This window comes from Rhinatrema bivittatum, chromosome 9 (genome assembly GCF_901001135.1).
Source record: "Rhinatrema bivittatum chromosome 9, aRhiBiv1.1, whole genome shotgun sequence".
NCBI lineage: Eukaryota > Metazoa > Chordata > Amphibia > Gymnophiona > Rhinatrematidae > Rhinatrema > Rhinatrema bivittatum.
This window is the reverse complement of record NC_042623.1, coordinates 239,870,318-239,898,037: the sequence shown is the minus strand read 5'-3', so window position 1 is coordinate 239,898,037 and position 27,720 is coordinate 239,870,318. Positions and strand designations below refer to the sequence as shown.

General features: G+C 47.3%; 1 protein-coding gene across 1 annotated transcript in view; it reads left to right on the top strand.

Annotated features, from left to right (window-relative positions):
- The window catches only part of FXR1 (FMR1 autosomal homolog 1), a 285,531-nt gene that overhangs the window by 71,917 nt on the left and 185,894 nt on the right, over positions 1-27,720 (top strand). The window contains 3 exon segments of the mRNA XM_029616831.1: positions 14,174-14,245; positions 22,134-22,236; positions 22,239-22,281. Coding sequence (XP_029472691.1) covers positions 14,174-14,245; positions 22,134-22,236; positions 22,239-22,281 — 218 coding nt within the window.

Sequence of the window (27,720 nt, the reverse complement as noted above, 5' to 3'; positions counted from 1 at the left end):
CACCGGGTTGATCCGCCCTAGCAGGGCCAGTCCCCCGGCATTTCTAAGGGCTTTCCCACGTGGAGACCCTCCGAGGTAGTCACCATCTTGCCCGCATGGTCGCAGTCGCCATCTTGGCTTTAATCTCGCCGTTCTCATCGCCGTCGGCCGAGCGCACAAACCTACTTCTGCGCCCAAGATACACGCACAAGAACACTCAGATGCATAAGCGGCGCGCGCAAGTCCCGGTCGCACGGACTACGCGCACTCTACTACCGGCGCGCACATCCGGGGTTAAGCGCACAGATACGCACACAACCCGATTTAAGCGCACAAATATGTGCTCAAGTCCACGCACGCGACCAGGCGCTCCGGAGCGAAACATGTACGTGCAGGCAACCTCGTCGCCACCAATATCTGAAGTAAAATCCCTAGGCCTCTGCTCAGCATGCCACCTCAGGGCCGCCCAGAGCCAGCAAGCCGATGCTCTACGCACCCAATGCGAGGAGGCCCTGGGAGATCCACCACAAGCTCAGACTCGCCCAGGGCCGGGGACTAGCTCTTCAGGGGGCTCCCTGGAGCTAGCAACCCCCAGTGGTACCCCCTCCCAGCCGGAGGCTCCCAGGGAAACAGTGCCACTCAATGTGGACCCCTCGTCTATTTCTCGGGTGGAACTCTTCAAGGGGATTCACGCTTTTGTCCAGTTGCAAACGGATTCCCGGGCGGACCAACCATATACGTCGCAGGAGGATCCCTATGCCCCAGGCCCCTCAAGACCCAGGCATAGGCCCTTACCGCCAAGTAGTCCTACCTTCGAGGGCATGGACTTCTCAGAAGACGAAGCCGAACCTCTAGAAGAAGGAGAACTCCCCCCGGGGACAGAACCCCACCGAACCATGAGGCGGTTCTTCACAAGGGAGGAGCTCCCGGACCTGGTCTCCCAATGCCTGGCAGAACTAGCGATCCCGGTTTCAGAAACCCAGGGGGATCCCGAGGAGAACCCATTTCTGGAAGGCCTTCGACAGACCTCCCGTCATTTCCCGCTCTTGCGAGCCGCGCAACAGCTTATTGACCTGGAATGGAACCCCCAGAGTCTGCCTTTAAAGGGGGAAGGGCCTTGGCCAGTTTGTACCCCCTGGACCCAGCAACCAAAGACATGCTCGCTTGCCCAAGAGTGGACGCCATTGTCTGCGCAGTCTCCAAGCGCACCACCATCCCGGTGGAGGGAGGAGCAGCCCTCAAGGACACGCATGACCGATGGCTGGAAGCTATGCTTAAGCAGTCATTTGACGTGGTCGCTATGTCTCTTCAGATTGCGGCCTGCTGCACCGTGGTGACATGTGCCTGCTTATCCCAGGCCAGGAACGGCACACTGGGAGATATCCTGGACCCAGCGCTATCCTTTCTAACGGACGCATCCTCAGACCTCGTATGCACAGCGGCTAGAGGAGTATCATCGGCGGTGGCGGCAAGGAGACAGCTCTGGCTCAGAAGCTGGTCGGCCGACCCATCTTCCAAAACCCGATTCACAAGGATGCCCTTCAAAGGAACCCTCCTGTTTGGCAGCGATCTAGAAAAGATGGCGGGCAAATGGGGCGAATCCCCAGTCCCGCGCCTTCTGGAAGACAAGTCAAGGAGAGACCAACGACAGCCTGCCAGGGCCTCCAGGGGCAGAAGCTCACAGCGCTTCAACCCATACAGGAGCAGTTACCAGGCGCCCCGGCCTTCGGGCAGGAACTAGTCCTTTCGGAACAAGCACAACAAGAGGGGAAGCAGCTCTGGCACAGGGCCCGGCCATCCACCACAATGAGAATCAGCCGACCCATCCAAGGGAAGCCATAGGGGGCAGACTGGCCCTATTCTACCAAAGATGGGGCGAGATAACTTCAGACAAGTGGGTCCTAGCCATCATCCGGGAAGGGTACTACCTGGACGTCTTACACTCCCCCCCAGACAAGTTTGTGGAGTCCCCCTGCCACGACCCCACCAAAAAGGCGGCAGTGGAAATTACACTAGCCAGGCTACTGGCCCTCGAGGCCATAACCCCGGTACCTCCTCAGGAGATAAACTCTGGTCATTATTCTATATACTTTCTTGTTCCCAAGAAAGAGGGAACGTTCCGACCTGGACCTCAAATCCGTAAACAGATACCTGAAGGTCCCCCGCTTCCGCATGGAAACCCTGAGATCCGTAATAAAGGCAATACAGCCGGGAGAGTTCCTCACATCCCTGGACCTGTCAGAGGCGTACCTGCACATCCCAATTCATCGGGAACACCAGCGTTACCTACGCTTCAAGATTCTGGGCCATCACTACCAGTTCCGGGCCCTACCCTTCGGGCTAGCCACAGCACCACGGACGTTCACCAAGGTGATAGTGGTAGTGGCGGCAATACTGCGGAAGGAAGGAGTCCTTGTACACCCTTACTTGGACGACTGGCTGATCAGGGCAAAGTCACCAGAGGAAAGCACTCAATCAACCAACAGAGTCAAGTCTCTACTGGAGAGCCTCGGATGGGTGGTCAACACGAACAAGAGTTCCCTGCAGCCCTCACAATCGTTGGATTACCTGGGGGTCCACTTCGACACCAAGAAGGACAAAGTCAGCCTGACGCCCGCAAGGAGGTCAAAGCTATGGAACCGGTTGCAATCCTTGTTGCGCGACCCTCGCCCCACGGCATGGGATTACCTACAGACCCTAGGGCTGATGGCATCCACACTGGAAGTGGTCCCCTGGGCGAGGGCCCACATGAGGTCTCTACAACACTCACTGCTGTCACGTTGTAACCCACGGTCGCACAATTACACCGTACGCTTACCTCTCCCGGGCACAGTCCGGATCAAACTACGCTGGTGGCTGCAGCCCAGCCACATGAACAGAGGCTCAAGACTGTCATCCCCAACCTGGACTCTGTTAACGACAGACGCCAGTCTACGGGGATGGGGAGCACACTGCGAGGAACTAACCGCCCAAGGGCAGTGGAACGCAGCAGAGGTAGGATGGAACATCAATCGCCTAGAAGCGCGGGCAGTCAGACTCGCCTGCCTGCGGTTTGCTCAAAGACTCTGAGGCAAAGCGGTCAGAGTGATGTCCGACAACGCCACAACTGTTGCCTACATCAACAGGCAAGGGGGAACCAGAAGCCAACAGGTGTCACTGGAGATAAACCCACTGATGGCATGGGCGGAAGCAAATCTACAGGAGATCTCTGCCGCCCACATTGCCGGGAAGGACAACATCACGGCGTACTTCCTCAGCAGAGAAAGTCTAGACACAGGAGAATGGAAGCTATCTCCCTCAGCCTTCCGGATGATAGTAAACCGGTGGGGAACACCGGAAATGGACCTCCTGGCGAACAGAACCAACGCCCAAGTACCCAGATACTTCAGCCACAAGCGGGATCTACAATCCCAAGGGATCGATGCCCTGGTGCAAACCTGGCCACAGGGCACCCTACTATACGCTTTCCCGCCGTGGCCCCTTTTGGGCACAATGATTCACAAGATACAGCTGCACAAGGGACTAGTTCTTCTGGTGGCCCCGGATTGGCCAAGAAGACCGTGGTACGCAGACATGAGAAGACTGCTGGCAGGGAACCCTCTACCCCTGCCCCCTCTCAGAGACCTGCTACAACAAGGTCCGATCGTCCACGAGGACCCGACTCAATTCTCTCTTACGGTCTGGCCATTGAGAGGGCTCGCCTGAAGAAGAGCGGATACTCGGGGCGGTAATAGACACCCTCCTCCGAGCACGCAAGTTCTCCACATCGCTAACATACATAAGGATCTGGAGAATATTTGAGGTCTGGTGCGAAGATCACGACATCAAGACATGCTCACTTAAAGGTCCTGTGATGCTGGAGTTCCTACAGAGCGGACTTCAGAAAGGACTGTCCCTCAATTCCATCAAGGTACAGGTGGCAGCACTGGCATGCTTTGGCACCAGGGGCGACAGTGATAGCCTAGCCTCTCACCCGGATGTGTCACGTTTCCTGAGAGGAGTCAAACACATTCGCCCACCGCTGAAGTGGCCGGTACCTCTGTGGAACCTCAACCTCGTCCTGGACTTCCTATCTGGATCCACCTTCAGACCTCTTCTAGGCCTATCACTCCGTCAGCTGACCCTGAAGATTGTCTTCCTCCTTGCAGTTTGTTCAGCGTGACGCATCTCTGAACTTCAAGCACTGTCTTGCCGTGAGCCCTTCCTTAGGTTTTCCCCAGGATCCATCCAGCTGCGCACGGTACAGTCATTCCTTCCCAAAGTGGTCTCCCACTTCCATCTGAACCAGACCATCTCGCTCCCTTCGGCAGGAGCCCTGGAGAATTCGGAAGAAACACGTAACCTGCATCACCTCAACGTTGGCAGAATCCTCTCCAGATACCTGGGAATGTCAGAACCCATACGGAAGACGGACCACCTTTTCGTCCTTCACAGCGGGAAAAGACCAGGGGAAGCAGCCTCGCGGGCAACCATAGCCCGCTGGATCAAGGAAGTTATCAAGGCAGCCTACGTAGAAGCAGGGAAACATCCACCTCTACTGGTCAAGGCCCATTCAACCAGAGCTCAGGCAGCGTCCTGGGCAGAAACAAGAATGATGTCACCTGCCGAGATCTGCAGGGCGGAGACATGGTCCTCCATCCATACCTTCTCCAGATTCTACCGTCTGGATGTTCAGGCTTGGGAGGACACGGCATTTGCAAGGGCAATACTAAGTGGGTCACAGGCAGCCTCCCACCCGGTTTGGAAGTAGCTTTTATACATCCCATTGGTTCTGAGTCCATCTGCTACACGCTAGGAAATGGAGAAATTGCTTACCTGATAATTTCATTTTCCTTAGTGTAGACAGATGGACTCAGCAGCCTGCCCTTGGCTGCCATCACGCATGGATTTGCAAATGATTCAAGGGTAAGCCTCCTTTCGTTTACCTAGGTTTCCACCCGGCGGGGTGGCGACACTTTCTAGTTGAGCTCCCTGGCGGTCTCCAACTACACTCAATCGACCAGTTCAAATTAACCAGTTAATCAAGTTATAATGTTTTTTGTTTACGAAGTTATACAAGTTTATCAAATTAACCAATCGGTCAGTCAAACATATATCCACAATGCTTTGCAAGGAAGAATACTGAGGATCTGCACTTCCTGCAGGGGTATATGTACTAGGGGCTGACGTCAGATTGAAATCTGATCCGTCTCCAACTGCTAGCACGAGTACACTATACCCATTGGTTCTGAGTCCATCTGTCTACACTAAGGAAAACAAAATTATCAGGTAAGTAATTTCTCCATTTCTTCGTCCCGTCCCCCCCCCCCGCCCTGCCATTGAAGGAGACATCTACTCTGGATATGTATTAAAAGTGAAGTATCAGGCTTAATTGATTCGGGGTATTAACCGTCGTAACAAGCAAGCTACACCCATGCTCATTTGTTTACCCAGACTGTGTAATTCAGTCCTTGTTGGTTGTTATCTGTTTTTAAATGTTTGTTTGGTGACTAACATGCCTACATAATTTCTGAAAATCTTCAGAGGGGTAGCCTTGTTAGTCTGGTGTAGCAAAAATGACAGAAGCTAGTGGCACTTTTTTAGATCTAGCCAGTTTATTGAGGCATGAGCTTTTGAGGACCAGAGTCCACTTCATCAGATGCATCTGACAAAGTAGTTCTCAAAAGCACATACCTCATTAAACTGGTTCGTCTATAAGGTGCCACACACCTTTGCCATTTTTACATAAATTCTGCTCACGCATCAGTCATACCTGAGGCATTTTTGGGGCATGCCTTGCTTTTTAGCATTTTTTGATACCTCTTTGCTTGCACCAATTCTAGTAGGCTGAATGCTTAAGTTGCCATCTTCTATTGATATTTTATCTGTTCCTCAGGCATTTTTTCCTTTTCTTTTTTTTTAAACACTTAGAGGTCAATATTCAATAAGCCAGTAAGTGTAGAAATTATCCAGATAACTTTAGCCAAATATTCAGTGGATCTTACCTGGATGAGTGTTCTTCTGAATATATGGTTTCCTGGCTAAAGTTATCCAGTTATCCAGTTATTCCAGCTCTCTCCCACACTAACTCCTCCTGCGATATTTTGTTTTTGAGATATTCCGCTCTAACCCACACCTTTTCCCATTCACCGGCCTCCATTGCGGGCGAACCATGATCTCTCTTACCATCCCAATCATTCACAAAACCAGGAGCAACTCAGCAAATATCCCCTACTCACCATCATTCTTACAAAAGAGATTAACCCCAATCATGATATCTCCTCTGAACCAACTTCTAGGTCTCTCCCTTTTCACCCTAACTCTATTAAACGCTCAATCCCTCACAAAAAAAACTCACCTCCTCCATGACTACCTCTTGGAATCCCAACCTGACCTATGTGCCATCACAGAGACCTGGTTAAAAACAGAAGATATTGCCCTAATCAACCAACTTCCGCTTTCATCATACAACTTCTTCTCTATTCCCAGACCTAAGAAGAGAGGGGGAGGTCTGCTTCTCGCTGCAAACAGAAAACTTACTGTCTCTTCAGTGGGCAAATGCATCTCCCCCCCTGGAACTCGCCATCTTCAAATCTAACAACCTACAAATCGCCCTTACCTATGCCCCTCCCGGCTACCTTGAGTCAGACCCTTCCCCGTTAATAGAGCTCATAGCCAAACATATTAATTCAGACAAACCTGCCATCCTTTTGGGAGATTTCAACCTCCATGTGGATGAGTCCCCACTGTCTTCTAGCTGCGACACATTTCTTAACTCATTGAGCGGAATGGGCTTCAAACAAATTATCAACGAACCTACCCACAAAGCAGGACACACCTTGGACCTGATCTTTTTAAATGAGAGCCTCTCCCCCTCAACTGGCACACACTGTACTCCTATCCCCTGGTCTGATCACAAGCTTATCTCCACCACTCTAAAAAATCACAATCCTATCACTTCTCAGTCTCAAAAGACCAAAATCCATTATAGGAAGCTATGTAACCCTGATACACTTATCAATCACCTAACTCCGGAGTTAGAACTCCTCGACCTCACTGACGCAGACTCGGCCACTGCCTCCTGGTCCAATATCACGAAAAAAGTGGCCGACCTCACCTGCCCACTAACTACAAAAACTCTTCATTCAAATATGGACAACAGAAAACCGTGGTACACACCGGAATTTAAATCCATCAAGAGAGTCCTCAGAAGCAGAGAACACCTTTGGCGCAAAAACCCTTCCTCTACAAGTAACTTGACGGCATACAAAACACTTATGCATCAATACAGGATCGCCATCCTCCGCACCAAAAGAAACTTCTACTCTCAAAAAATCCATCATTTCATCTACGACCCAAAAGCGTTATTTTCCCTTATTTCTTCACTCACCAAACCATCACCTACTGCGGTTCCAGATGAGCAAGCCGCAAGTAAAGCAGCCGAACTAGCAACTTACTTCAAAAAGAAAATTCTAAACCTCGTAACTCCGCTCACGAACAACAATACTCCTCTCCCTCCAACCCCTATTACTGCAACCACTCATCCAATTACTAATCTGGAAACCTTCGAACCTACTTCTTCATTGGAGATAGAAATTATTCTCAAAAAGCTCAAACCTGCATCTCACCCTCTGGACGCAATTCCATCCAACCTGCTTCTCTCCATTCCTAGTACCATTTCCAAACATATTGCAAAAATCATCAATTGTTCGCTCTCACAGGGTCATGTACCAGACCCTCTTAAACTTGCTATCCTAAAACCTCTGCTAAAAAAACCGAATCTCTCCCCAGATGATCCAGCTAACTTCCGCCCTATTGCAAACCTTCCATTCATTGCAAAAATTTTGGAAAGAATAGTAAACCAGCAACTCACAGAATTCTTGAACAACAACAAAATCCTCTCCCCATATCAGTTCGGGTTCAGAAAAGCCCGCAAGACTGAAACACTCTTAATCACACTTACAGACACCATCCTCACAAGTCTGGATAAAAAACAACCAAGTCTTCTCATTCTCCTCGACCTTTCTGCGGCTTTTGACACGGTGAACCACGCCTATCTTTTAGATCGTCTATCGGACATCGGCGTCAAAGGCACCGCCCTAAGCTGGTTCAAGTCATTCCTTCAAAACAGGACCTACAAGGTCAAAATCAACAGTGAAGAATCCCTACCTGTCGGCTCTACGTTGGGAGTTCCCCAGGGCTCTTCGCTATCCCCAACCCTCTTCAATATCTACCTCCTCCCTCTCTGCCATCTCCTCACTAGTCTTAATCTAATCTTCTATCTGTACGCAGACGACGTACAAATTCTCTTACCAATTACCAAATCATCATTTATTTTATTTATTTATTTATTTATTTAACTTTTAATATACCGACATTCATAGGGCATATCATGCCGGTTTACAAAAAACTGAAGCAGGTAGAAAATACAATGAACAAGGGTAGGGGAGAAGGGGAGCAGGCAAGAAAAAGGTGAGAGGTGGGCAGGGGAAGAGCAGCAAGAAAGAATAGGGCAGAAGGAGAGAGAGGAACAAACAACTTGATAAATATAATAAAAGGAACATAATTGTAACTGTTTTAAAATTATAAATTAAGGCGAAGTATTCATTTACAATAGATCAGTTGTATGATTAATTGATTGAAGGGGGAGGGGGGAGAGGGAGGCGGAAGAAGAAGGAAGAGGTGGGAGGGGGAGATAGGGGGGCAGGGAGGGTGGGCTAGGGAGGTAAGGGGAGGCTGGGGGGTGAAGGGGGGGAGGACGGTGATGGAAGGGGTAGGGAGTGGGCTAGGTTTGATTGGCTTCTGGGTAGGCTTGCCTACCCAGAAGCAAAACCCTCGAGTTTTGGGACACCTGCCTCAAGTCAATAAACAACCTTCTATCAAGCCTTAACTTGATCCTGAACACAAAAAAGACGGAATATCTACTTATCTCACACGACGGCAATTTCACACAGTTTAACCCACTTCCTGCAACCCTTCCTTCCTTCTCCTCCGAAGTCAGAAATTTAGGAGTCCTTATGGATAAACAACTTAACTTCAAAAGCTTCATCAACACCACCACCAAGGACTGCTTTTTCAAACTCCAAGTTTTAAAACGACTCAGACCTCTCCTCCACTTCCAAGACTTCCGTACAGTACTTCAGGCAATCATTTTCTCAAAGATAGACTATTGCAACTCACTCCTGATCGGCCTCCCTGCAAATACTATCAAGCAATTACAGATGGTACAAAATGCCGCTGCCAGGATTCTAACCAGATCCAAAAAATGGGACCACATCACCCCCATTCTGAAGATCCTCCACTGGCTCCTTATCAATTTCAGAATACTGTTCAAAGTTCTAACCATCACCCACAAAGCAATTTTCAACATCACACCTTTGGATCTCAAGTTCCCTCTCAGACTGCACTTACCATCCAGGCCGGTAAGAGCAGCATATAAAGACACCCTCCAAGTTCCCTTTCAAAAAACAACTTCAGGAATGAGAGCCCTCTCAGCGTCTGGTCCAAAACACTGGAATTCTCTCCCTCCAGACCTACGGCTAGAACACTGCCCGGTTACTTTTAAGAAAAGACTCAAAACCTGGTTGTTCAATCAGGCCTTTTCCCATTCAGATAATCCTCTGAATTAAATTCCTCCCCGTTCCTCAGCAGTATTTACACTTTTCCTATTCATTTATATCTCCTTAGTCAAAAATTTCATGTTCAGATTTGCTCCTCTACTTAGCTCCTGTTGCCTTCACTACGGTTCACATACCTAATCCTCTCTCCACTAGCCGTTTATTATATTTGTACAGTGACACCCTTATGCCCCTCTGTTCCAAGATTTCAGTTTGGTGCTATACCTTAGCGTCAACCCCTAGTTTTCTGTTGCTTAGTCCAAGACCTAAGCCTCTGCGATCACATATGTATTATATTTTCGCTCTTTGAGACATTGTTTTCTGTACAAATGTTAAATGTTATTCTGCTTGTTTTTGGTTAATAAGATATTTTATTTTAGTTCTTTGTAATGGTTTCACATTTGAAGCTCTGTCAATGTTCAATGTAATTGCTTTCATTTACTGAAGCACTGTTTCTGTTCAATGTAAACCGAACAGATTTGTAAACCCTTACAAGAATTTTGGTATATAAAACTGTTAAATAAATAAATAAATAAATAAATCTGGGTAAATTTGCTGCTCACCAGCTTAATGAAAAATTGAATAAAAAAAAATTAGCAGCCAAGCAGAAGCCAATTTGGTTCATGTTTTATATATACCTTTGTGCAAAATTCACACAGGCTAGTGTGCTAGTCAAAACATGTTTGGACTTTCTACAGTGTGTTCCAGATAATATGTACAATTTGTCAGTTTATTGCCTTGTGGGACTTTAGGTGTTCTAGATCTTATACATGTCACTTTTTTTGTTTTGAATGGCAGGTTTTGCTATTTTTTGTGTATTTTGATAATATTTTTGGTAATTACTAGTCCTACATTTTGTAAACTCTTAATATTTGCATTAGTGTTCACAACTTGTTAGATTATCTAGTCACTTACATGCTACTGTGCTAACTTAAATATTAATATATATATATTCACAAAATTCACAATTCACAAAACCATTCACAATCAGCAACAACTAGACCTCCAGATTCCTCTCAAATTATACTCATCCTCAAGACCTATCAGAGAAGCGTATAAAGGTACCCTGCAAGTCCCCCCAACGAAATCCACGCGCCTATCAACTACCAAAGAACAAGCATTCTCTACAGCGGGTCCAGCCATTTGGAACAATATGCCCACAGACAGACTAGAACCCTGCTCTCGAACCTTCCGAAAAAAGACCTGGCTTTTCCTCCAGGCCTTCCCTTAACTTTCAAAACCATTAATTGTCAACCAGACAGGACTCTGCTTACCGGACTAATTGCCCCGCCACGTTTAAACGTCAAATTTATGCCTCTGTTTCTTGGTCTCATTGCCTCATCTAGTTTTTCAGTTATGCTGCCCTTTACCTCTGGCTAACCTAGCCCCCAAGTTATTAATTCCTTGTTATTTGTAACTTTCGCCTCTGGTTAATTGATGTTTAAGTTTTACCTATTGTTTACATGTAAACCGATCTGATATGAAATTTTTTCATGAAGGTCAGTATATAAAAGTGTTAGATAAATAAATATATATGCTAGGCTTGATGGAACCTTGGTCTGAGCCAGCATGGCAATTTCTTATTATGGGCCACAAGGTATTTCAGAGCTTGAGGCTCACATCAAGAATAGAGCAGCATCAATTTCACATGGTGCAATATTTGTATGAATGCATGCAAAAGTTGAAACCCTTGTGACACCAGACACGGGTGAAAAAACAACACTTCAGCTACTCCACAATTTGGAGGAGAACCTAAAACATCCTGTTCCTTGTCTATGAAGCCTTTGAGACCACGACCCACACTTCGGCAGCATTGATTTCTGCCCATTGAATGTCTTGGCTATGAGCTAGCACTATCAGAGAAGATGTGCATGAAAAATTGGCAGATATCCCATACCTGGGTGATAATATTTTCGGGGATAAACTCGGTAAGATAGTTTTCCAGATAAAAGAACAGAATGTAGCATTACAATCCTTGACTACTACTATGGCGCAACGAAAACCATACAGCAGTATCCACCATACCGTACCACACATTTATCTGTGAACCACCCAGACAATAACCTCAGACGGCACAGCCTAGAGGCTGTCGGAGATCGAAGGCCGCAAAAGCAGCACCAGCAACTGGCTTCAAAATCACAACAGAGTTTTTGGTTCACATCCAGCCACAGTAGCCAGTTTCAGTTGGGGGGGCAGAATAAATCACTATTTGACAGCATGGTCCAAGATAACCATGGACCAGTGGGTATAATACGGCAGGGGTACCATCTGGATTTCATCAGACACCCTAACTATTCCCCATTTAGTAGTGCCCTCATGAGACACATCTCAACTGATCCTCTTAAACCAAGAAGCCCAAAAGCTGCTAGCTCAAAATGCTATATAGATAGTATCAGAATCTCAATGCGGCAGAGGTTATTCCCAGTATTTTTTCATTCCAAAAAATCAGAGGGCCTTTGTCCAATTTTGGATCTCCGATCTCTCAGTAAATACCTGTGCAGAAAGTGATCCAGTTTGACAAGGTCCTCTGTCACTGCTGAGCCCAAGGAATTTGGATTATAAGAAAAGAAGAGCTGAGATGTTAGTCTTTGGCCTTGAGCCCTATGTTTGTAATAGGCCAAGTCTCATTTACAATCTAAGATATATGGCGCTTTCCCTCTTTCATTCTCGTGTGGTTTAGTAGAACAGGTAGGAAATGTGATAGACTGCTTGAGGTGAAAGGCAGACAGTATTTTTGGCAGAAATTTTGGATGTGTGCGAAGTACTACTTTACCATGGAAAAACTGCAAATACAGAGGGAAATGAACCAAGGCTTGAAGTTCCCTCACTCTCCTTGTCAAAATCACTGCCACCAAAAAACCAAGCTTTCCATGTTAAGGGCTTCAGGGATGCAAATTCCAAAGGTTCAAAAGGGGCTTTCATTAGTGCTTATAAAACGACAATGTTTCATGGTACTGGAGGTTTCCATACAAGAGGGAGATGAGAGGATGTGTTGAAATTGGTGGTCTTTCGTCTTGACTGTGATATGCTGCAATAGCACTTAAGTGCACCCTGACTGATAAAGTGGTCAGACACAGCTTGTACAAATCTTTCTATTTAATATGCAGAATTATTCAGGGTTTTGGTTATCCATTTGTTTGATGAGTTAATATTTGAATGCTTGATACAGGGCCTCTCCCTGTGTAGTTTAGTATGACTCTGAAAGTCATTTTATTTTGTGCAGCTTAAAAACTTCTACATGAATTAATGTTTTACTTTTACCATTATAGTATACTGAAAAATATGTAATGCAAACAGCCTTTACAAAATGTTTAGTATTTTGACAATTTTTTTTCTATACCGTCGTTTGGGGGGGGTACCATCACAACTCACATGATAAAAATATAAATAACAATATTACAAATCAGATTATTATAAAATGATACTAAATAAGTAAATAATAAAGTAAATAGTGTCAAAAATAAAACTTAAAATCATTATTATATAAATATAAAATTACTAAAAAATATAAAAGAAAAAATCCAATAAAAATAAAATCCTAAAGACTAGTAAAATACCACCTATTTGCTCTTAGAATCTCCTTCCATTTGTTTAAAAGCCTGTATGTATAACCAAGTTTTCAGTTCCTTCTTAAATTGCCTATAATCCTGTTGCAGTCTCAGATTTACTGGCATTGCATTCCAGACTTTTGGTCCGGCAAGTGAAATGGCCCTATCCCTGACCTGTGTAAGATGTGGTGTTTTTATTGACGTAATTGGTAATATGCCTTTGTTTGCTGATCGTAGTGCCCTATGTGGAGTATGTAAAAGTATTGTGGTGTTGAGGCAGCTTGCATGTTCATCGAATATCAGTTTGTGTAAAATGCTAAGAACTTTGTACTGTATATGGTATAATTCTTTACCAGCAATTATTCTCAGTTAATGTCGTTATTCTCTGAAAACCAGCAGGTGGGTGATGTGACTGCATTCAGTACCAAAGTGGATAACTATTCTGGAATTTTCTGGAAAGGCCTAATGAGGTTTTTAGTTTTTTTTTTTTTATCCGCCAGATATATTGGACATCTATTATTTTCCTTAGCAGTCCCGCTGTGTTCAACAAATATTATTTTCTCATTTCATGCTTCAAAACACCACCTTTTTAGCTTTTAGATTCTAGCTTCCTAGTTAGTTTTCAGGTAATGCTGTCCTTACTGATAGACTTTGATTTCAGTAAATGTCTGCTTTAGTATAGAAAGAGAGAATTTTGAGGTAAATCAATATTTAATAAATATAACAATGCTGTAACCATGTTTTTCTTGCTTTAAGCTTAGTTTTGAGTCCTGTTTTTTGTACAGGATCCTTAAAGCAGATGTGTGTCTGAAATGATTTATGTCTTGTTCTATTTTCAGATCAATGAAGTATAGGAGTTGCTGATTCTGATGTAGATCTTTGAGGCCATAGTTTTGTTCTTAAGTTGTTGTGTTCGTTGGGGGCAGGGTGATTTATTTAGATAAAGCACATCCATTGACAATCTGACAGCATTTGAAAAAGATTAATATATAAGCCTATTGAGAATTTTAATTTAGTTTCTAATGATAAATATATATTTATTTTTTACAGGTTTATTCTAGAGCGAATGATCAAGAACCTTGTGGATGGTGGCTGGCTAAAGTTCGAATGATGAAAGGAGAGGTATGTTATTTCAGTTACTAGTAAACAGGAAACATTCAGTTTTCATTGCTTGGAGAAAAGAGTTTGGTTTTCAAAGCTGACAAGAATACATCTTGAATTTAAAAATACCCATTTTGATTCTTATCTCAGCATGTGCAGGAGTAAGTGCTTTCACCTCCTACCTGTATTCCCTGATGTTCAACTCCTCCTCCTCCTATTCTTCATTCTGAATAAAGACACAACAGTTCATCAACTTATTGTTTTATATGTGGACTTAGTATGGCCACAGCATAAAGGTACAGAAAAATTAACTAATAGCTGACAAAAGAATTACATTTTATATTCAATTTGAAACCTAAACATGCCTAGCTCATGCCTAAACCTATAGGGTAGCCAGCAACAATGATGTTACATCGTTGAGATGTCAGCTTAATGGCTTTCTTAACACCCAGCCATTGAAGCCATTTAGATACTGCACAAGTCATATTCCAGTGACTCCCGAAACCTAATTCCATAGAAGTCCCTGATCCGGAAATTAGTTTTATCGACATCCCGCTCATCTGCCATTGAAGTGGTAGAAAAGTGTAGAAAATTATGTTTAGGTCCCAAGCTATCGTTGGTCAAAATGCTCTGCCACTGGACATTAGCTTCGCCCTCCAGACCATTCTGCCTCGTAAGACTCTGCCCAAAAGCATTTTTTTTTGCCTGCTGGCCACTCTGCACTATGCTGTGATTATCCTCTCTCCCACAATCATGGTTGGAGAGTGGGAAAATTGTAGCCAAGCAAAAGTGTTGGCGATGTCTGTGTGCACTTTTTTAACTGGGGCAATCCTGCAAACTCCTACCCACTCTGATCCCTTTTTCCCTCCCAACCACCTCCCGGATCCTCCTTTCTCACAGGTCAAGCAGGATGGTAGTCGTCACATATGGGTAACATCACAGGATGGAGCCCAATCACGGAACACTTTTTTGTCAAAGTTTCTAGAACTTTGACTGGCACCTACTGGGCATGCCCAGGATGGCACTAACCCTGCAACCAGCAGGGGTCCCCCTTCAGTCTTCTTTTTTCCATGCAGCAGTAGCCACGCGGGTTAAGGAGCTCCACAGAGATTCCTGACAGGAAATTTCCTCACAGAATTACTATTCAACTTTCTACCCCACAGGGGTCCCCCTCTTTCATTTTTATGCCCGCGATGGTCAAGTAAGTTTTTTACCCGATTCCAGTCTATTCCCGTCGAGTTTGGCCCTCACGGCCTACTGGCCGTCGACCGCACTGCGGCTAAATTTTTTCACAGGCCATGGCATCGGGGTTCCGTCGATGCCTGGACTGCACCCGCACAATGTCCATTACTGACCCTCACCAGGTATGTGTAATGTGTCTGGGTAGCGAGCATGATGTCCTTACTTGCACCAAATGTGCCCTTATGATACCTAAAGGTCGCAAGGCTAGAAGGGAAAAAATGTAACTTCTCTTTTGGTCAAAAAACCCGACTCCGTCCATAGCATCGACGTAGTCTGAACCGACACTGTCTACGTCGCACCATCATTGGGCACCGGCCGGTGTCCGACCAGCATTGACGACTCCACGGCCATAGACACCCTTTGTTCCCCCTCAGGAAAAGGACAGAGGAGAGCTTTGAGAAAAGCATCGACATCGCAGGTCTCAGACTGTCAACGCAGGCAAGGCCTCGAAGTCGTCATCGTCTGAACCGCCATCGAAGAAAGCCCGGCCAGAAAAGGCACCATCCCTATCTGGTTCAGGGTCACCGAGACAACCTTCACTGGGGACCGGTGATAGGAGTCGCGATTCCACCTCCAACGGTGGTCCCCTCCGGCTACGCCTCCTCCGCCGCTTCCTCCGGCATCAGGGCTCCATGCTCCAGGTTTCTGGGAGGAACTGGATCAGATGATTCAGGAGGCCATCGGCAGAGCGATGCAAGGCTTCAAGGTTCCATCGACGCCGGTACTGAAGCCTGAACCGGTAACCGATCCCATTCCTGCAGCACTAGCACTGTTACTCATGAGAATGAAGCGCTGATCGCTGCTTTTCCTCCAATGGATCAGACGACACCAATGGACCCGGTGCCTTCCTCTCCGATTCCTCTTTCATCGACAGAAGAAGGAGAAACACCATTCCTTCCACCATCGGGAGTTCTTCCGATGCCTAGATCATCGGTTTCACCGATTGCATCTTTGTTTCCATCGGTGCCACCAACCTGTCCGTCGGTGCCTTCGGTGCCTCGCCTGGGACCTTCAGGTATACCAGCTTTTCGTCCCTCCAAGGATGCTGGGGGTGCTGGAGATGATCCCTACAATACCTGGACGGATTCATCCCAGGATACCGATGACTTGCCATCGCCACCCTCTCCTGCTGAAAGCAGGAAGCGTTCTCCGCCAGAGGACTTGTCCTTCATTAATTTTGTGAAGGAAATGTCTGAAGTGGTTCCATTTCAACTTCAGACAGAACAAGATGATGGACATCAGATGATGGAGCTTCTTCAATTTTTAGATGCTCCTAAAGAACTAACATCTATTCCCATCCATGATGTCCTCCTGGATCTTCTGAAAAGAAATTGGGAACATCCTGGTTCTGTGGCACCAGTCAATCGGAAAGCTGACATCACATACCTAGTCTAGTCAACTCCTGGTTTCCAGAAATCCCAATTGGACCACCATTCAGTGGTTGTTGAGTCAGCCCAAAAGAAAGCCCAAAGATCAAGCCTCATTCTTCCTATCCTCCAGGAAAGGAACAAAAATTCCTGGATGCTTTAGGTCGCTGTATCTTTCAAGGGGCAATGCTTATATCCCACATCGCCTCTTATAAGCTTTATATGACCCAGTACAACAGGGTCCTCTTTAAACAAATACAGGACTTTGCTGAGTCCCTACCTCAACAGTCTCAAGACCAATTACATGCCCTAGCTCAAAAGGGTTTAGAAGCGGGCAAGCATGAGATAAGATCTGCCTATGACGTTTTTGACACCACTTCCAGGGTTTCAGCAACAACCATTTCTGCAAGGCGGTGGGCCTGACTAAAGTCGTTGGATCTACAGCTTGAAGTCCAGGATAGATTATCTGATTTGCCTTGCACCGGAGATAATCTTTTTGGTGAGCAAATACAAAAGGCAGTGGCACAACTCAAGGATCACCATGAGACTCTTCGCCAACTCTCCTTGATACCTTCTGAATATCCTGCTAAGCAGAAAGGAGCCCAAGAAAACCTTTTACCGCCAAAGGAAATTTTATCCTCTTCCGTCCAAAGGTCGCTCTACTAAGCCTTACCAGAAAGGCCAGTCCAGGCAACCCTGCAGGCAAAAGCCTCAAACAACTCCTCAACCAGGTCCAGCATCTGGTTTTGGACTTTTTTCTAGAGAGCAGCATTCAGACTCCACTAAGGCATGTACCAGTGGGAGGCCGTTTGTGCCACTTCAGCCACATCTGGCACTCAGTCACCACAGACCAGTGGGTTCTCGCCATAATAACTCAAGGTTATCATCTCAACTTTCTTGCCATTCCACCGGACTCCCCACCTCAGCTGACGTGGGAAACATCAGACCATTCACCACTCCTGGAACAGGAGATTTCCCTCCTCCTCCAGTCCAGAGCAATAGAACCAGTGCCCTACTCCCAACAGGGCCTCGGATTCTACTCTCGGTATTTTCTAATCCCAAAAAGTCAGGTGACGTTCGCCCGATACTAGATCTTTGGGCCTTAAACAAGTTCCTACAAAGAGAAAAGTTCAAGATGGTGACCTTGGGTTCCCTCCTCCCCCTTCTACAAAGGGGAGACTGGCTCTGCTCTCTAGACTTCCAGGACGCTTACACACACATCGCAATAACTCGGTCTCATCGCAAATTTCTGCGATTCCTCGGAGGCCCAAAGCACTACCATTATCGAGTGCTACCATTTGGCCTAGCCTCTGCTCCACGAGTCTTCACCAAGCGCCTCGTAGTAGCAGCAGCGTTCCTCAGAACTCAAGGTGTCCATGTCTACCCCTACCTCGGCGATTGGTTGATCAGGGCTCCCACACAGCAGCAAGCTGTTCTGACGTCCCTACGTCTCACCTTGCACACCCTGATCTCGCTAGGGTTTCTCATCAGTTATCCAAGGTCCAGCTTGGTCCCATCGCAAACCCTGTCGTTCATAGGAGCAGACTTGGACACCTTCAAAGCGAAGGCATTTCTTCCTCGAGAACGAGCTCTCATCATCTCCTCTCTCTCGTCCATCAGCTGCAGTCTCGACAACGCTCCACTGCACATCACTTTCTACACGTCACTCCCATGGCTCGTCTCGCCATGAGGATCCTACAGTGGACTCTAAGGTCACACTGGATTCCGTCATCTCAACCACTATCAGCTGTTGTCCACATAACCAACCCACTTCGTCTATCTCTAGCTTGGTGGAAGAATCAGGCCAATCTCCTTCAAGGCCTTCCTTTTCAAGCTCCAGATCCTCAAATAACCCTTACAACAGATGCCTCCAACATCGGCTGGGGGGCACACGGTCCTGGTCTCCAGAGGAAGCCAAACACCAGATCAATTTTCTGGAGCTACAAGCAATCAGATATGCTCTCAGAGTATTTCAGGATTGCCTCTCCAACCAGGTCATCCTGATTCAAACAGACAACCAGGTGGCCATGTGGTACATCAACAAACAAGGAGGAACAGGCTCCCACCTCCTCTGGCAGGAAGCTGCACTGTTATGGGCGGAGGCCCTCTCCCACTCAATGTACCTCAAGGCCACCTACTTGCCGGGAATGGACAAATGTGTTGGCAGATGAGCTGAGTCGCACCTTTCGACCGCACGAGTGGTCTCTCAACCCACAGTAGCAGACTCGATATTCCAATGTTGGGGTTACCCTCACATAGACCTCTTTGCATCACCTCAAAACCGCAAAGTAGAGAACTATTGCTCTCTCACTCGCAGCCAACACTCACAGCCAAGAGATGCGTTCTCTCTCTCATGGGAAACCAGTCTCCCATATGCATTCCCTCCACTTCCACTTCTCTCGCAGACTCTCGTGAAGCTACGTCAGGACAAGGGAAGCATGATCCTGATAGCGTCTCACTGGCCACGTCAAGTGTGGTTTCCGATTCTTCAGGACCTCTCCATTCGCAGGCACATTCCCCTGGGGAAGGACCCGCTTCTGATTATGCAGAACAACGGGTGCCTACGCCACCCCAATCTTCAGGCCTTGTCGCTGACTGCCTGGATGTTGAAAGGTTAATCCTGCAGCCTCTCAACCTTTCAGAGCCAGTTTCCCATATCCGGATTGCTTCACGGAAACCTTCCACTAGAACGTCTTATTTTTACAAATGGAACAGGTTTAAATCATTGTGTTCCTCACTGTCCCTAGATCCTTTTACCTGTTTTACCACAAAGTTTTTAGACTATCTCTGGTACTTGTCAGAGTCAGGTCTCAAAACTTCTTCCATCAGAATGCATGTCAGTGCAGTAGCTGCCTTCCATAAAGGTGTTGGGGATGTTCCCATTTCGATACAACCCCTTGTCACGCGTTTTCTAAAGGGCTTGCTTCACCTCAAACCTCCACTGCGCCCTCCATCCCCTTCTTGGGACCTCAACCTGGTTTTGGGTCGGCTCATGAAACCACCATTCGAACCTCTCCAATCCTGTGATCTTCGCTATCTCACATGGAAAGTGATTTTTCTTTTAGTGATCACATCAGCTCGCAGAGTTAGTGAGTTACAGGCCCTAGTTACCTACCTGCCTTACACAAAACTTCTGCATGACCGGGCAGTACTCCACACTCACCCGAAGTTCTTACCTAAGGTAGTATCGGAGTTTCACATTAATCAATCCATTATACTACCCACCTTCTTTCCCAGGTCCCATTCCAATCCAGGAGAACAGGCTCTGCATACCCTCGACTGCAAACGGGCTCTAGCATTCTACCTAGACCGTACAGCTGCCCACAGGCAAAGTACTCAATTGTTTGTTTCCTTTGCTTCCATCAAATTGGGTCAACCTGTGGGTAAGCAGGCTCTCTCTTCCTGGTTAGCGGACTGCATTTCCTTTTGCTATCAGCAAGCAGGCATTCCACTTCAAGACCGTGTTAAAGCACACTCGGTCAGGGCCATGGCAACTTCTGTAGCGTACCTTCTCTCGGTGCCGCTTCCTGATATTTGTAGGGCTGCTACCTGGAGTTCTCTCCATACCTTTACAGCCCATTATTGTCTAGACAAGGCTGGAAGACAAGATTCCATCTTCGGCCAATCTGTCTTGCACAACCTTTTTGCAACTTGATGTACCAACACCCTTCCGCCTGCCCGTTAGGGTTCAGGATGCCCTCTACCAAATTCCACCCCAGTTGTTGTGCCTGTTGCACGTCTTTGGGTACATTTGGTGCATGTTCGGACATCCTCAACTCGGTACTCACCCATATGTGAGGACTACCATCCTGCTTGACCTGTGAGAAAGCAAGTGTTGCTTACCTGTAACAGGTGTTCTCACAGGACAGCAGGATGTTAGTCCTCACGAAACCTGCCCGCCACCCCGCGGTGTTGGGTTTTTTTACGTTTCTTATTTTATTTTTTGGCACTTACTTTAGCTTTTGAACAAGACTGAAGGGGGACCGCTGCTGGTTGCAGGGTTAGTGCCATCCTGGGCATGCCCAGTAGGTGCCAGTCAAAGTTCTAGAAACTTTGACAAAAGTGTTCCATGATTGGGCTCCATCCTGTGATGTCACCCATATGTGAGGACTAACATCCTGCTGTCCTGTGAGAACACCTGTTACAGGTAAGCAACATTTGCTTTCTCCTGAAAGCTCTGGCACTAGCTGCCCATGCTGTGCCCTATTCCCCTGGTCCCTTCAGTTGCAGGGATCTAAAGTGTCAGCTCCTCTTCCAAAATGGATTGTCCTCTTGTCAAGGAACATTTTGTTTTATAGACCAGCTATTTTAATTATTCTTCTTGCATTTAAGTAGTACTAAACATAGGCCAAATTTTGAGGGAGAGCCAGTATATAGCAGAAACAGGAGGTAATAGTGCCAACAATTTCTACACTGAAAACAGCTGGACTTTTTTTTTTTTTTTTAATCTCTCTTCTTCACCCCATCATTGCGAAGTGGAGTTCTTCAAACCATTTTGATAGTTTTAGAAACATGTATTTCCTTTTACAGGAGAGTCCTGTATTCCTTCTCTTGCCCATTACTATGATTTCCAACAGTACACCTCTAGTTGTTGTGGACTATAGATGCCCTCTGATGCCATTTTAAAGGGCCAACAGCAAAGATCTTAGTATATGAGCTTTCAGAACCACATAGGTCTCTTTGCCAGTTGACCTAAAGAAGGGACCTGTGTGGTCTTGAAAACAATTTTGTGTTGGTCCTTTTAAAGGTATCATAAACCATCAAGATTCCAACAGAAAGAGAAGCTGAACCTCCTTTAAGATTTTCCTATGTGAAAGTTTTGAATTGTGTGAACCTCTCCATGAGGATTTCCAGTAGTTGAGCCTTGAATCGCCTCTTAAGTATGCTCAAGGTTAAATATCCAGTTGAAACATTATCTCCTTTAATACCAGTATTGATATTCTGGAAATGATATGGAATTTTTTTTTCTTGTGAGCAAATGCCCTGTTTAGAGTATTTTTAGTTGCCTTTTGGACTAATATTTCAAGTCATCACCTTAGAATTTTTGTGTTTGTTAACCTTTATTTCTGTTGAAAATAGATGGTCAGTAAAGATGGAATCAATAAGATTTAAAGAGCAGTATGATGTTTTTGATGCCCATGTTATTTTATGCATTCAAATGCTTTAATAAATTTTTCATTTGAATTGATAAGAAATAACATGGATCCAACAACATTATAACTCAAGAGTTCTGATGGCTAATGTGTAGTTCATAAATAATTTGTATAAAGATTTTGAAATATTTTTTACTTTTTTTCTAGTTTTATGTCATCGAGTATGCTGCTTGTGATGCTACTTACAATGAAATTGTCACATTTGAGCGACTTCGACCTGTGAATCAAAATAAAACCGTAACAAAGAACTCCTTTTTAAATGCACAGTGGATGTTCCAGAAGATTTGAGAGATGCGTGAGTTATTTTGTATCAACTCTAGCACAGTGATAGTACAAGAAAATTATGGTATACATCAGGATTCAATAAATCCCAGTCATCAGGTTGTTGTGGCACCCAGGATCTTTGTACCTCAAATGTTTTTCCTCCCGTAGCTGTCACTGGAACAGCTGCTGTCTTCCAGTTTGGCCCTACATAACTCTTGGTAAGTTTGAGCTGTGTAATGTCCAAATTCCCTCACTGATCTAACAGTTGCTCAAGAGTTCAGACTGCAATGCTAGTTCGGGAAATCGGAAACACACAGCTCAAACTCATTCAGCCATGCGGTGCTGGATTAAAAAAGAGCAGTAGTTCTGTGTGCAAGATGGCAGCAGACAGCAAGGTGAAGGGGAGGTGTGGCTGACTGGTGTGTTGGGAAAGAGGCCGATTGGAACTAATCAAATCTAGTTTTGTTGGGGGATGACTGGCTGAGGAGAATGTGACTGGGCAGTGTGGGGTGGCTGGCTAGCTGGAAAGGGGAGTGGGGTGTGACTGGTTAGTTAGGGGGTGGGCGAAAGGGAGGTAGAGTGTTGAGACTATTAGGGATGAGAGGAGGGAGAATGCTGGGGATTGGTGGGAAGGTTGAGAGGAGACTGCCAAGGATGAGGTAGATTGAGAGATGATACAGGGTGGGAGGATTGAGAAAGATACTACTGGGTAAATGGTGGAGGGACTGAGAGAAAGGGAGACTGGTGGGAAGAGGGTGAGAGATTGGGGACCTGGTCAAAGGTGATGTGAAACTGGTATGCTAGGGGGTAGCGGGGACTGTTAGTTCTCACAGGACAAGCAGGATGTTAGTCCTCACAAATGGGTGACATCGAGGATGGAGCCCACCACGGAAAACTTCTGTCAAAGTTTAAACAGAACTTTGACTGGCCCCTACTGGGCATGCCCAGCAAGGCACTGACCCTGCAGCCAGCAGGGGTCTCCCTTCAGTCTTCTTTTTTCCGCGCAGCAGTTGCCACGCGGTGAAAGGAGCTCTCTAACCACGTTCCTGACAGGAATTTGGAAGTTAATTTCCTAAGAAAATTTGCCCCTCAGGGGTCTCCCTTCGACAAATTTTTAGTCATCTTACGGAACCTGGTAAGTTTTTTGCCTTTTTCCATCGACTACCGTCGATTTTGGCCCTTGAGGCCTGTTGGCACTTACCGATCCCCAGCCTAAATTTTGGCTTCAGGCCATGGCAACGGGGTTCCGCCGTTGTCCGGATTGTACCCGGACTATGTCCATCACAGACCCCCACAGGGTTTGTGTAATGTGTTTGGGTAGTGAGCATGATGTCCTGACTTGCACCAAATGTGCCTTAATGACACCCAAGGGTCGCAAAGCCAGGATGGAGAAGATGGGGCTCCTCTTCCATGCACCCACCCCAACGCCATCGATAGCATCGACGTCATCGGAACCGGCACCGTCGAAGTTGTACCATCATCGTCAACCCTCCGGTGACCGTCCGCCATCGATCGCTTCTCGGCCGTCGACTCCCGTCCCTTCCCCGGATGGGCGAGGGGATCGGAAGGAAAAGCACCGCCATCGACGGCACAAGTCTCGGCCTGTCGAGGATCCACAGCCATCGACCTCTGCTCAAGCCGAGCCACCGACAAAGAAGCCGCGAACAGACCGGACACCCTCCACGTCTCGTTCGCCGGCATCGAGGAAACCCTCACCCTCCCGGGGTGCGGGGGCCGTGATCCCACCGGTTACGGTGGTCCCTCCGGCCCTGCCTCAGCCTCCCTCTCCCGTCGAGCCGGGTATGGTTACCCCTGGTCTCCGGGCAGAACTGGACCGGCTGGTCCAGGAGGCCATCGAGAAAGCGATGAAGAAATTGCAACCTCCATCGGCACCGTCTCCGGCACCGGTTCCAGTGCCGCCCCCGACACCGACACCGGCACCGGCTTCGCCGCCGAGGAGGGAACCGACCACCAAGCCATTGATACAAGCGCTAGCACCGCTACTGAGCCGCATGGAGGCGCTCATGACGGCCCTTCCATCGGTGATTCCAGTACCATCGACAACACCACCGTCTCCGACTGGATTTTCATCGGCAGGAGAAACACCGTTCCGGATTCCCCCTTCCGGGGTGGTTCCATCGGTGCCTTCTGGCATATCTCCACCGATATATCCTTCGGTTCCATCCATTCCACGCCAGGCACCGATTCCATCGGCAGCACCGAAGCCATCGATGCCATTTCTGGTTCCACCTACGGCACCGATTCCACCTCGGTTTCCATCGATGCCTTCAGAGCCTCAGCCAGGTCCATCAGGGCTACAAGCCCCACTTGATCCCTACGATACCTGGGGTGATGATGATGATACATCTTCTGACACAGATTTGCCTTCGCCACCATCTCCTACAGAGAGTAGAAAAAGATCTCCTCCTGAGGATCTATCTTTCATTAATTTTGTGAAAGAGATGTCAGAAGTTGTACCTTTTCAACTACAATCTGAAGCTGATGACAGACACCAGATGATGGAACTCCTTCAATTTCTGGATGCTCCAAAAATCATCGCTTCCATCCCTATACACCAGGTGTTTTTGGATCTGCTCAAGAAAAACTGGGAATCTCCTTCATCAGTGTCCCCAGTTAACAAAAAAGCTGACTCCACCTACCTTGTCCAGTCAGCACCAGGTTTCCAAAAACCTCAACTGGATCATCGCTCTGTTGTGGTTGAGTCCGCGCAGAAGAAGGCCAAGCGTCTTAAGCCACACTCTTCTACCCCACCTACCAGGGACAACAAGTTCCTAGATAGTGTTGGACGGAAAGTCTATCATGGAGCTATGTTGATTTCACGCATAGCTTCATATCAACTTTACATGACTCAGTACAACAGAGCCATCCTTAAGCAGATGCAAGACTATGCTGACACGTTGCCAGACCAATACCAACCGCAGCTTCAAGCCCTTCTTCACAAGGGATTGAGGCAGGGAAGCACGAGATTAGGACTGCCTACGACATATTCGATGCTTCCACAAAAGTTTCAGCCACAGCCATCTCAGCCAGATGTTGGGCTTGGTTAAAATCATCCAACCTTCGCCCAGAGGTTCAGGATCGTCTTGCTGATTTACCCTGCTTAGGCGATAATTTGTTTGGAGAGCAAATTCAGCAGATTGTGGCGGAGTTAAAAGACCACCATGAGACGTTGAAACAACTCTCATCTGTCCCACCTGAGCTGACCTCCAAGCAACCGCAAAAGAAAGACTCTAAGAAGTCATTCTTTCGACCACGCCGTTATTACCCTCCATCGGCCAGGCCTCGTCCAGCTCGATCCTCTACTAGGCCTCAGCCGCGTCAGCCTAGGAAACAAAGGCCTACTGTAGCCCCTCCTCCTGGGCCTGCGGCTGGCCTTTGACTCCCCTGTAGGGAACACATGCCAAACCCCTCTTCCGGACATCCCTGTAGGAGGTCGACTGTACCATTTTCTACAACCTTGGTTGCAGATCACCTCAGATCAGTGGGTGCTAACAATTATCGCACAGGGTTACCACCTCAACTTCATAACTCTTCCGGCAGACTCCCCGCCTCTTCAAGCGTGGAGTCTATCCACCCATTTGGCTCAATTACAACAGGAAGTATCCCTTCTTCTGCAATCAAATGCTATAGAACCCGTTCCTCCCTCTCAACGAGGCAAGGGATTCTATTCCAGATACTTCCTAATACCAAAGAAATCAGGGGGACTACGTCCCATTTTGGACCTTCGAGCCCTCAACAAATACCTTCAAAAAGAGAAGTTCAAAATGGTAACCCTAGGCGCGCTGCTCCCTCTGCTACAAAGAGGGGATTGGCTGTGCTCTCTCGACCTCAAGGACGCTTATACCCACATTGCGATCACACAATCCCATCGCAAATATCTGCGGTTTCTAGTAGGCCACGACCATTATCAATACCATGTCCTCCCTTTCGGTCTAGCTTCTGCCCCACGAGTCTTTACCAAATGTCTCGTAGTGGTAGCAGCATTCCTAAGGAAGGAAGGTGTCCACGTCTACCCATACCTGGACGATTGGCTAATCAGGGCCTCCACCCAACAGATAGCTCAATCCTCCCTAAAATTGACAATTCAAACACTCCTTTCCTTAGGGTTTCTCGTCAATTACGAGAAATCTTGCTTAGTCCCGTCTCAAACCTTATCCTTCATTGGGGCAGACTTGGACACCTTACAGGCAAAGGCTTACCTTCCTCTTCAGAGGGTCCACACCCTAATGTCCCTGGCTCGCCAGCTCCAGTCTCAGAACACTGCCACGGCTCGCCAGTTCCTCATTCTCCTAGGGCACATGGCATCCTCGGTTCAAGTCACTCCCATGACCCGACTAGCCATGAGAGTAACACAATGGACTCTACGACACCAATGGATTCAAGCTTTTCAGCCTCTGTCCTCCATAGTCACAGTCACACAAGCGCTGCACCTATCCTTAACCTGGTGGACGACTCAGGTCAACCTCCTTCAGGGCTTACCCTTTCTTCCACCGGATCCGCAAGTAATCCTAACCACCGACGCTTCTCACATCGGTTGGGGAGCCCATGTGGACGACTTTCAAACCCAAGGGTTATGGTCCAAAGAGGAAGCCGAACACCAAATCAATTTCCTGGAACTTCGAGCAATCCGCTATGCGCTCCGCACTTTCAAAGATCATCTCTTTCATCAGATAATCTTAATCCAGACGGACAACCAAGTGGCCATGTGGTACATAAACAAGCAGGGAGGCACAGGCTCCTTCCTTCTGTGTCAGGAAGCTGCGCAGATCTGGGCGGAAGCCCTCTCCCACTCCATGTACCTCAGGGCCACTTACCTGCCGGGAGTAGACAATGTATTGGCAGACCAGCTGAGCCGTGTCTTCCAACCACACGAGTGGTCACTCGTGTGGTTGGAAGAGTTCTCCCCGCACTCTATGCGGGGAGAACCCCACTTGTGAAACAGAGAGGTCGCTACCAGAGGTAGCGACCTCTCTGTTTCACAAGTGGGGTTCTCTGGTAGCGACCTCTCTGTTTCACAAGTGGGGTTCTCCCCGCATAGACCTCTTTGCGTCCCCTCAGAACCACAAAGTGGACGATTACTGCTCTCTCATTCGGAGCCAGCACTCTCGGCCGAGGGATGCATTCTCCCTCAAGTGGACAACCGGTCTGCTCTATGCATTCCCTCCACTCCCTCTTGTGTCAAAGACTCTCGTGAAGCTACGCCAGGACGGAGGAACCATGATCCTGATAGCACCTTACTGGCCACGCCAAGTATGGTTTCCAATACTCCAGGATCTCTCCATCCGCAGGCACATCCCTCTGGGAAAGGACCCGCATCTGCTCACTCAAAACGACGGATGCCTCCTCCATCCCAACCTCCAAGTCTTGTCCCTGACGGCATGGATGTTGAAAGGTTAGTCCTTCAGCCTTTCAACCTTTCAGATTCCGTTTCTCGGGTCCTGATAGCTTC